The sequence below is a fragment of the Solanum stenotomum genome, chromosome 6 (assembly GCF_019186545.1).
Source record: "Solanum stenotomum isolate F172 chromosome 6, ASM1918654v1, whole genome shotgun sequence".
Lineage (NCBI taxonomy): Eukaryota > Viridiplantae > Streptophyta > Magnoliopsida > Solanales > Solanaceae > Solanum > Solanum stenotomum.
Genome location: NC_064287.1, coordinates 60,472,166 through 60,483,718, shown reverse-complemented (window position 1 = coordinate 60,483,718; position 11,553 = coordinate 60,472,166). Strand labels below are relative to the sequence as shown.

At 34.5% G+C, this 11,553-nt stretch overlaps 2 protein-coding genes across 3 annotated transcripts; one reads left to right on the top strand and one right to left on the bottom strand.

The window, feature by feature from the left end:
- The first annotated feature begins 397 nt into the window (after positions 1–397).
- On the top strand, positions 398–3,990 carry LOC125869005 (probable transcriptional regulatory protein At2g25830). Its single transcript, XM_049549560.1, has 6 exons — positions 398–406; positions 498–559; positions 863–1,019; positions 1,146–1,423; positions 2,003–2,123; positions 3,545–3,990. Exons 1-6 carry the CDS (start codon positions 398–400, stop codon positions 3,638–3,640), a joined length of 723 nt encoding a protein of 240 aa, XP_049405517.1. The 3' UTR covers positions 3,641–3,990.
- Positions 3,991–4,761: 771 nt separating this feature from the next.
- Positions 4,762–8,378, bottom strand: LOC125867805 (carotenoid cleavage dioxygenase 8 homolog B, chloroplastic). 2 transcript variants are annotated; one of them, XM_049548383.1, is made up of 6 exons: positions 7,975–8,378; positions 6,388–7,131; positions 5,628–5,821; positions 5,336–5,525; positions 5,158–5,260; positions 4,762–5,017 (listed from the first exon to the last, which is right to left on the bottom strand). In XM_049548383.1, the coding sequence occupies exons 1-6, from the start codon at positions 8,266–8,268 to the stop codon at positions 4,872–4,874; spliced, it is 1,671 nt and encodes a 556-aa protein (XP_049404340.1). In that variant the 5' UTR covers positions 8,269–8,378; the 3' UTR covers positions 4,762–4,871. The 2 variants fall into 2 exon arrangements, with proteins under 2 accessions (XP_049404340.1, XP_049404339.1); XM_049548382.1 differs by having other exon boundaries at positions 5,158–5,525.
- Between the last annotated feature and the right edge of the window lie 3,175 nt (positions 8,379–11,553).

The following is an 11,553-nucleotide window of genomic DNA, read 5'->3' as shown; positions in this document are numbered from 1 at the left end:
AACATTCTCTAATGCCAAGAACCTGTATCATTTCACGTAATAGGTGTGGACTGGAAAGAGTGTAGGTCTGTTGGAGACTAGTGAGCCTGTAATGGGGAGGCACACTAGGTTAAGGCTTTTAACCCTATAAATATGAGGCTAGGTCCCCTCTTTTGGGTTAAGCTAAGACTTTTTACCATAAGGTATCAGCCGTCATAAGCCAAAGGTGAGGAAGACTCAGCCTAGTTTGTCTTTAATTGTGCGTTGCTATGGCAGATAAAGGTGCACACCTTCTTTTCGTGTATTTCACAATATTATAGGTGTTCTTAATGTATGTGATTATTGTGGTCGTGTTTCTCGATTAATTTAATTCAAAAAGGACTAAGTAGCTAATACTGATGTATTACGGTGATCAACAATGTATATCGTATCATTATATTCAATGATTGTCCAGCAACAGGAGTTAGCACAGTTCTAGCACTTTGGATATTGTTTAAGTCAATGTTTCTTTTATGCAGACTGCTCAGGATCTTAAGAAGGCAAAGCTGTACTCAAAAATCGGGAAGGAAATTGTTTCTGCGTAAGTTATGGAAATGAAAAATAGTCATTCGTCTAAATCAATATCGAAATGAATGGAATTTTTCTCTTCTATTTGAGGTCTTAACGTTCCATTGGAACTTTTGAGCGTTATCTTGTTGCCAGCTAGAACCCTTTTCCAGACGTCTATTTTTGTGATTGTTATGATATAAAAAAAAAAGGTGGCAGTTTGGTGCACTAAAGCTCGTGCTATGCGTAGGGTCTCGAGAAGGGCCCAACCACAAGGGCCTATTGTACTCAACCTTACCTTGCATTTCTGAATGAGTACTGTTTCCTGAATGACCAGGGTTAAGAAAGGTGGTCCCAGTCCAATATCTAATACGGCTCTCGCTGCTCTGATCGAGAAAGTTAAGGAACTTGATATACCCAAAGACATTGTTGACCGCAATGTTAAGAGAGCTTCAGAAAAGGGACAGGAAGCTTTTATCGAGAAGATCTATGAGGTATTGAACATTTAGACTTACATGCATTTGTTACCTAATAAGCAACGATTTTTACACATTAACCTTTTTGGTAACTCTCTTGACTATTGCAATTCAGTGAACTATGAACTCCTGTTCTATACTCAGGTATATGGTTATGGTGGAGTTGGTATCATCATTGAGGTCTTAACAGATAAAGTAAACAGGTCAGTGGCAGCAGTTCGAGAGGTGGTGAAGGACAATGGTGGGAAGATGGCAGATCCAGGATCCATTATGTTCAAATTCCAACGTGCTCGTGTTGCTAATGTTAAAGTCACTGATGTTGACCGGGACCAGCTCTTAACAATTGCTTTAGATGCTGGTGCTGAAGATATCATTGAACCTTCAATGGATGAATATGATACAGAAGCAGATTCATCTGAGAGGTTCGTATGCTAGCTGTTTTGGTTGCATATAAATAAAGTCTGTTAGTTTAGGAAGAATATTCCATTGGCAAAGATTATCTTCTTATTTGCTTCATCCTGCAGTGAGTATGTTTCTCTGGTTGGATACTGCTCCCTCGTTTCTTGCAATTGGACCCAGAGTTTACTTTTATGGTTCTTTCAGGCATATACACGTAGTCAAAGAAACCTCTCTGGGTGTTCTTCATAAGTTGATTCTCTTTCAGTGCTGAAAATAAACTCCAACAACCCGTTACTGCTATTGCCAAGTCTACTGCAGCCTTGATTTTGGCACACCCACGTTATTTCAATTGCAATTTCATGGTTGCTGATGAATTCTTTTCATCTGCTAAACCTCACCCCAAAACCTTCTCTTCCCACGGGCCAATAGTGGTTTTTCCATTCCCCCATGGGTGACTCAAACTTCCAACCTCTTCGTTGGAAGTGGAGGAGTCTTACCACTAAAACAACCTTCTCCTGTCTGCTGATGAACTAATGTCATGCTGGATGAACTAATATGAGCACATCTGACTATTTTCCTTTTTATTTGGTTTACTTTAGTAGGGTTTACAAAGTCGTGTCTTCTGCGGAGAACTATCCAGTAATATTATCAAAACTACAAGAGGAAGGAATAAAATTTAAACCTGACAACGGATCTGAGCTACTTCCTACTACTCCAATTGAGGTTTGTGAGTACAGCATATCAAAATTTTATTCTTCTAATTTGACAGCACTTGTTTAATCTTTTGATAAGATAATATGTTTTAACCATGAAATTAGAAAAGAAATCTAATAATTGATGTGTGAATCGTTGACCTTTTGTAATGTAAATATAATCATAGCATGGTCCACTAATTGATGTGGTTATGAGCTTTTTCATACCATGTAGCGTTGTGTTTCTGATAACTCAAATCTTCAAAAGGCTAATCTTTATTGCAAAACATAAGAATATCTAGAATCTCATAGATTTAGTAGTGAACATTCAAACTTCAACATCCAAGATCAATTTGTTCTTATACAAGAAAAGAAGTTTTAGTCCAGTTGTTTTGACATGATTTGATTATAATATTCAACAAGGACGAATCAGGGGTAGAACAACTAAAGCAATTGTTTTAGCTCCAAAAATTGAAGGTCTCAAATTTGCTTTTTTTTCTTATCAAGTAAATGTATTTTTGATAATAAACATGGCCACGACAGCCATATACAAGAGATATAGCAAAAAGTGGAGAATTACAAAAATATATGATTCTCTACAAGCTCCACCCAGTCGTCTATACAACAAGGAACTTTCTGTGTACCAAAAAAAAAAAAATAGGGAATAGAGACTACTCCTCAATTGAGAGAAACTCGACTCTACACCTTCAAAAGCTCTCCTATTTCTTTCTCTCCAAACAACCCACATTACCGCAAATGGAATCATATTCCACGCACAAGAAAAAGAAGCAGAAGCAAATAAAACAAGATAAAAAAACATATTACTAGAAAAATAGATGTTACGAACTCGAGCAAGAGAAGAAAAAAAAGCAAAACAAAGAGAACATTAAAGCCTATGTGGAGCAAGTCATATAACTCAAACGATCAATTTTTCATAATCGAGAAATCCCCATGGGGATAAGACAAGATAAGGCACACCTGCAGCTTACTGAGGACATAATTCTACATAGGACTATAGAAGGATATGGAAGTCGAGGATTAAGGTAGAAGATTAGTAGTTCCCTTATCAGTATTGGTTGAGCTCAAGCATACCTCAAGTCTAGAGTGATTTTAGTCAAACCAACCTGAGCCCATGAAGTATTTGGCTTGGGTTGGCTGGTTTTCATCATTTGAGACTGATGGACGTATGTGCAAGCGATTGATCAGCTATAAATAGAGTAGTTCATTCTTTTCTCTGCTGTCTTACAAACTTTTGAAGGTCATCTACTTTAGCTTCTTTCTAGGTTTATTACTACATGGACCTTTTATCCACAACTTGTTTTTTTCAGTTTAAATTAGCGCAGTTCAAATGCTTTAACTATCAGTTTATGTTAATAGCTGAATTTGATCTTTCCAATTATTAGTACACATATTTATGTTTGTTGTAGTTAGTACTTTGGTTTTGGGCTGCAGGTAGATGATGAGGCTATGGAGTTGAACAAAGAACTAATGTCCAAATTACTTGAACTTGATGATGTTGATGCTGTGTATACAGATCAAAAGTATTAGGTTATTATTCCACTTAACAGTGGCATGAACACCTAACAGCTGGTTGTTGAGGCTATTGAAGAATGATAACGGCATTCAGCTCATTAGAGTCCTGTAGTCAATCATATACGGCGTCATCTAGCTGTTTTATTTCTACAAAGAATCTACAGATCGTCTCATCTTAGGAACACATTGCTGTTTGGCCCAATTTTATCATAGGGTTTGATCTTTCAACTGATAGATGGAATCTTTAGATGCATTGGTAACCCAATAATATTGCCTCCCTTTTGTTTGTAAAATGAATGTGCTTTAAAAATACAATCTGAAGTTGTAAGTTATATTGGCAATAAAATTCTGTTGTTTCTCTTTAACAGCTAGCATGATGAATCTCATTGTAACGTCTTTAGCTTGAGTTAGTAAAGTGAGAGGCTAAGAGCTAAGTTGCAGAGTTAATTGTATATGTTTGACTTGATCAATTGAATCTACCGAAGTTCTTGTTTCTTCACATGGACTTGTCAGAAAGACTAATGTTTCTATGTTATAGTTAAAGTTAGTATCCCTATTTCCAATTTCTGCCGCACAAGTATGTAATATGTTACTGAATCTCCTTTTGGGAACTTGTTTCTAGAGATGGGGTTTCTTGTTGATCTCATATGTGTATTAGAAATGCAAGTTTTGAAGCATCTGGTTTAGTGCATTAACATGTCAGTTCCTATTACTTCAATCGGGAGAACAACTCGAACTGATGCTGGCTTAGTGGATAATGATTGTTTGAATACTTCAATCTGATACAATACCATAAGTGATTGCAACTCCTCAATTCCAGAAGGCAATTTTTTTTTGTATAAAGGTGACGTCAAGGTCAACTTAGGTGCACCTCGACTGTATCTTTCACCTTTTCAGTTATCAGGACATTTTGTCTACTGAGATTTGGGTATATGAGAAGAAATCACCTAATGTTTTTTCTCTTTCAACCCTCGTCTTGACACTAATTTCATTGACTACTAAGGAACATTCATGTTTTAACAAAGATCTCTCATGTCAATTACTTATGAATACTCATTTTAGAGCATATGCATTCATTCATATATATATACTTACTATTAATATGGGTACACACATTCTATTACTGAGAGCAAATATGCACAAAATACTACAATATTAGCTATTTCAATATTAGTACTATCATCTTATTATGACTAGTAAATTGTATTAGGCTATGATATAACACTGTCGTGGATGTGGGGTGATACTATATCTTTGGAACCCAACAACCATGTAGCCCATAGGGGAGACCATAAGGAAAATTTGCTCTTGCAATTTCTTCAAATGTTGATCCATCCAGTATTAGAGCATATCCTTCTCCATTCTTGTCACTGATCATTGAGATTACAACACCTGCATATATAGTTAAAAAATGTTACACCTTGTTAAGATGTTGCTCCAATTACTTGTTCTTTGTTTTATTATTTTTCTTGCATTATCATTCACTAGAGATGCGTCAGAACAGGGCCAAATAACATTGGTAAATTAATTACCATCATCTTCCTCGGTTGCACCGGGTCGAGCCACAAAGAATGGTTCAGAAGGCACAGCACCTTCATCATACCAATTCTTTGCCTTTTTATCAAACAAATCAATCTGCAAAATATTGTCAGTTATAATTATTTGATCATGAAGCAATAACAATTGTAGGAAAAAAAAGAAGAAGCTGACCTTGGTGAGGGTGTTGGGGAAATTACAAGGCCTCTTAGCACCACAAGCATAAGCATATCTGTATTTCTTGCCTAAATAAGCAGGATTAATACTGCACATATCCATGCCTTTTCCATGTTCATTTGGGTCCAATGCTGCTTCTAATTCTCCATATGGACTTCCATCTAATGGTATTCTGAATCTTCCAACCCTATCACCAAACACCATTATTAATGTCTAAATTTGTAGGATATATATAGTTGTGTGAAGATAAAAAATATTAGGTTATTTTTGAAGTGATGTAATACTGTACCTTGCATCGGGCAAGACATCCTTGCCGTTGAAGGAGCGAAGATTCTCAAGGCGGAGCTTGTCAAGGATGGTGGTGTCGGCGCTATGCTCACAGCAATCTGCAATAACAGCAGTAACTCTCCCATCTTCGTCTTTTTCCTCGTATCCATTGATGAAGTGGAATGTCACATATAATGGCACTTCTACACTCGCAACCTTTTCAATTTTAAATTAATAAAAGAAAATCAAACTATAGGATCTCAGAATTAGATTACTATATATCATAAAGAGAAAAATTACATATTACAATTAATTAGAGTACTAATAACATGTAGTAATTCTTTTGTAGCTAGCGTTCTTTAAATTAATTTTTGATTACCCAATAATAACAACATGCCCCAGTTTAATCCTACAAGAGGGTGGCATGTATCACTGGCAAACTCAGAAATTTCGTTAAAGATTTAACATATAAAATCATTTTTGTCCTATATACTTCCTCCTATAATTTTCAATAGACAGTTTAATTTTTGAACAAAAAGGTGTTTAATAATTGACCACCCTTCCTACGCCATTAGTGTGTACGTAACCTTACCCTTATCTTGAGAAGGTAGAGAGGTGGTTTCCCAATAGACACTCATTTCAAATAAAACATATCAAAAATCAAGTATGTAAATAGATAAATACAACAATAGTGAAGAAACGACACTGAAAACAATAAAGAAGAGAATAGTCAGGTAATTTTTAGATCACTTGATCATAGTGATGAGAAAGAAATGACTTACAATGTTGCCACTGGCTTTACACATAACATGCACAAATGCTTTAGAATCAGGATGCCACTCAAACTTATAGAGTGGTGTTGGCTCAGCCTTCAACAAATTTTGTGCACAATACCTTAGTGACATCTCAGGCACAATAACATAATTTTCTGTAACAGGAAAGGAATGAACCCATCCTGGTGCTGGTCCTCCTCTACAACTCACTCTTCCTATATACTTCCTCTCATTTGTCCCTGCCTCCATTCTCACCACCAAATATCCCGGGTTAATTAAATCCGGAATCAACGTTATAAACTCACTATCTGTAACAACTGGATGAGCTGAATGAATTAATCCGCCTAACGAGTCACTATATTCAAATTTCCCAATTGTATCAAGTGTATTCGGATCAATTACAATTGAACCTTTTATTGTCTCAGTTAAGCAGACTACTCGTCCATCTCCGAGTTTAACGACTCCAGTGTTGGCATTATCGGTTAGGGATGCCCCGGAGAGTAATTTGGCCATGTCACCTATGTAGGATAAGAAATTGTCTGGCTTAGGTACTTCTGAAAATTCTCGGTAACATATTTTGTTACTGCTTTTGGCTGCTTTATATGCGTCCGATTCGATTTGTCTATGACCCATTATTAATCGTCCGTTTTCGAAATGAAGACGGACTAAGGTAGCGTAGCCATCGAAAAGGTGACGAAAATTGTAGTCACCTATGTGCCATTGTCCTGGACCATTTCTTAGGTACGTGCCATTCTACATAGACAAGAAAATAATGAACTATTTATTTGTTTGTTTATAGAGTAAATAAAATAATTTTACGTGCTGAGATTTGGACTTGGAATGAATGTGACATGCATCGATGTGGAATGAGGTTCATCTGATGTACGTCCTATTAATTAAGACAAAAGATAAAGGAATATTTTATTTTTCCGAAAAATATTTTATATATATAAAGGAAAGAGATTGATTATTTTTTATCTTCTCAGATCTTAAATATTCTTGTCGTTTTAATACTATAACATTCTTTATCATCTTGAAAGAAGAGAATATCCTTTGTTGAACGTGAGATCATCACAAGATTGCTAAGAATATTATTACTCTTATTAATTAGTTTCTTGACGAGTGTTCATACCACTATTAAAGAAAACATTATTTTCTTATTGAAGAATGTTCAGTGACTATTTTCATCGATTTTTCTGATTGAATTGATAAGAAAAAATAAACAGTAATGTTTTCATGTAGAAAAATTAGAAAGTTTCCAACTATTTTAGTGAGAGTTTGTCTTCTACTCTACATTTTTTCAGTAAGCTAATTCGATGAAAAATGAATCAGAAAATTATATTTTATAACATGAATCTCCCGAGTGATTAGCTAGTGAGGAAAATCTTTGTTTCTATTGTAGTGTACTAAATAGCAGAATAATTAAGTTCAGAAACCTTTGTTTTCAATATGTAAATTTAATCAGAGAAAAATGTCTTAGGTACACATGCATCTTTGATCTCAATACTTTTGGTGAAAAAAATTATAACAAGTGATTCCAAAAATTAAACACTAAACACGTTCATATTTAACTTATATACACTAACAATAACATACCAGCCACAATGGTAACTCGCCTTCAACGACGAGTTCTCCTTCCCATCTTTCTTGGCGTACGCTAGTCCATGCTGCGAGCTTCTTCTCCTTATTAATCACCTCTTGATCTGGTGGTGGAACTATTACGGGCAATTGACTAGCAACCTTTGCAACTAATTTCAAGTCCAATTTTTTCTTGTTTTTTTCATTGTTTTTCAACTTTGATCCAAAATAAGATTCATGTTTGCCATGATCAAACATGTCAGCAAGGATCTTATTACAGTAAATTTTCGTTGTTGAAGAAGCAAAAGCCATGGATGTGAAGAATATTATTAGAGAGAATTTGAGAGTGTAGTGAGAAATATTAAGTTAGATGTGTAGATTATTTATAGGTAAGTTCAATTAGAATCTTCATAGGTGGAATTCCTTCATACTAAAAGACATGCTTACGTTATGATTACAAATTATTAATACAATTTATTATGTATATACTCCATCCGTCTAAATTTATATGTCATCACAAGAATTTCAAGAGTCAAACTTTTAAAGTTTATCGTGAATTTAGATATAAAAATTGTAAATTTTATTTGAAAATTGTATTGTAAGAAGTATTGTAAATTATAATAATTAATAATTTAAAATATTTAAAAGTTATATAAAAAACTCAAATATGCTATTTAACATTGAGAAAAGGCTAGTTTATGTCATCCATTAAAAGTTTGACTCATATATGTTATTTTCCTTTGAGAAAAGGCTCATCCATGCCATTATTTTTTAACGGAAAATAGTTCTGATTTTGTAAAATTATTTTTTACACATGGTCAATTATGCTTCGGCCACGTCATTAATTAGCGGCATCGGAACTGTTTTCTATTAACAAATAATGGCATGGATGAATCTTTTCTCAAACGAAAATGACATAAATAAGCCAAACTTTTAACGGATGACACAAATAAGCCTTTTCTCAAATTTCAATGACAAATTATATGATCCTTTTCCCAAAATTTCATTCACACTTTTTTTTTTTAATTATCTCTCGAAATGTCAATAGTACTAGCCTGCTAGGTAAATTAGGATATTTCGGTTTTATAAACCATAATTTACAAGAAATCAAAAAAGTAATGCACATATTAGCTTGGAAGCACGTGATAAGACACGTGTGCTTGTATTTTTCTCCTTGACCTGAAAGTGTAATAATTTGTTTTATATAATTGATGCAATTAACATATCATAACAGATTACTTGTTATTTTAAATTTATTAATGACTATATACTTGTTAAATGAATTTACTTTTAAATGAAATCTAAATTTTAAGTTATGTGGGGGGGGGGGGGGGTATTCTATTTTTAATATAAAAACAAGGAACAATGATAGCATTTTGTGTTTGTTTGATAGTATGGCAGCCATCCACCGAAGAAAAGCATCGTCACCCACCCGTATTTAAAATTCAACGCACTTAGGCATTGATATAGCTTTTACTTCCATTTAATCTTTTCATATATATGATTAAATTAGCACAATTATATATATTAGTATCTACACAAACTATATATAGCAATCGATTTTTACATTTTAATCTCAAATATACAGTATAGTAAAGATTTTGTGGCGTGGTTTAAAGAGCAAAGAGTAATACAAAAATAAAAATGAAAAAAGCAGTCATGTTTTTGTGGAGTTGGTGGGAAGCTAGAAATAATTTATATTGAAATAATAAACAAAATGTGCTCGCTGCCACATTGCACTGTGCGGAGAAGGAGTTGAAGGAATGAAGGAGTGCCAATTTAGGAGCCTAGATGTATGTTGTTGCTACAACTAATATGATTACTAGATGAGAACAACTTTTGCTTGACATAATTAAATGTCATATTGATGTTTCTTACGATATTCATATCGATTTGGCAGGAATAGTGTTCAAATTTAGAGAGATTTGGGAAATTTCTTGTATTGATTATCGAGAGAGCGAGAGAGAATACAATGAGGATTAGACCTCTATTTATACACCTGGCAGTAACTACCTTCTAGTCTCTTCTAACTACCTTTCTAATAGTATTAACAAACTAACTAATTATACTTTTATCATATTTAATTAATCACTTAACTAACTTCTTCTATGATATCTTCAATATTCCCCCTCAAGTTGGATGTATTGAAAACATTCAATACTCCTAGCTTGGCCAACAAAAAATCATGTTGAGTCCTCCCTAATGCCTTTGTCAACAAATCAGCTTGTTGCTCCTTGGTGTTGATATAACTTGTATTTATTAGGCCTTGTTGCATCCTTTCTCGTATGAAATGACAATCAATTTCGATATGTTTCGTTCTCTCATGAAACACAGAATTTGCTGCTATTTGCATAGCTTCTTTGCTGTCACAATGTATTATAGTTGGTTCCTGTACATCCATCTTTAGTTCCTTGAATAAATTTGTTACCCAAACTATCTCAGCTGTCAATGCAGCCAGACTTCTATATTCTGCTTCTGCAGAACTTTTGGAGACTGTATTCTGCTTCTTGGACTTCCACGCTATTAAAGATTTGCCATACTTCAGTAAATAACCAGTCATTGACCTTCTGCTATTGAGACATGCAGCCCAATCTGCATCACAGAATCCAGTAAGTTGTGTTTGTTTATCAGCACTCATGAATATGCCCAGACCTGGTATTGTTTTGATGTACCTGACTACTTTTAATACTGCATTCCAATGAGACATTGTGGGCTTTTGCATAAATTGACTTAAACACTGAACAGAGAAAGCAATATCAGGCCTGGTATTTGTAAGATACAGTAACTTTCCAATCAATCTCTGATATTTATTCACATCAGTAAATAATTCAGCATCCTGCCTAAAATCAGCACTTGTCATTTTCATGTTACACTCCAAAGGAGTTGATGATGGTTTACTTCCTGACAGTCTAACATCTGATATCAACTCCAATGCATATTTCCTCTGGTTCATAATGATTCCTTGGTCTGATCTACAAAACTCAATTCCCAGAAAATACCTCAACTCCCCCAAATCTTTGATTTTAAAATGATGATGCAAGACCTGTTTGGTCCCTTATATCAATGTAGAATCATTTCATGTAATCAACAGGTCATCCACATACACTAATACTATCACTAGTGCTGATCCTTTCCTCTTTGTGAATAAAGCATAGTCTAAATGACTTTGTGTATACCCTGATGCCAAGATAACATCTGTAAGTTTTGCATTCCATTGCCTTGATGCTTGTTTAAGACCATATAATGATTTCATAAGCCTGCCTACAAACCATATGTTCCCCTTGACTTGTGAAACTTTTAGGCAACTCTATATAAACTTCTTCAAATAAATCTCCTTGCAAGAAGGCATTGAAAACATCCATCTGAAATATTTGCCAATTTTCAGCAGCTGCAATGGCAATAATAGATCTTACTGTGACCATTTTTACAACTGGTGAAAATGTCTCATGATAATTAATTTCCTCAGTCTGATTGTACCCCTTAGCCACAAGTCTAGCTTTGAACCTATCAACCTCTCCATTTGCCTTATACTTGATTTTGAACACCCACTTACACCCTATTGCTTTCTTTCCTGGAGGCAAACTCATAACCTTCCAA

Coding starts and splice junctions, on each gene's coding strand:
- LOC125869005 (XM_049549560.1), top strand. Junction 1,020..1,145: donor TTATCGAGAAGATCTATGAG/GTATTGAACATT, acceptor TTCTATACTCAG/GTATATGGTTATGGTGGAGT. Junction 2,124..3,544: donor TTCCTACTACTCCAATTGAG/GTTTGTGAGTAC, acceptor TTTGGGCTGCAG/GTAGATGATGAGGCTATGGA.
- LOC125867805 (XM_049548382.1), bottom strand. CDS start 8,268: ATGGCTTTTGCTTCTTCAACAACGAAAATTTACTGTAATAAGATCCTT. Junction 5,822..6,387: donor GTAAAGCCAGTGGCAACATT/GTAAGTCATTTC, acceptor AAAATTGAAAAG/GTTGCGAGTGTAGAAGTGCC. Junction 5,526..5,627: donor GATGTCTTGCCCGATGCAAG/GTACAGTATTAC, acceptor GTTTGGTGATAG/GGTTGGAAGATTCAGAATAC.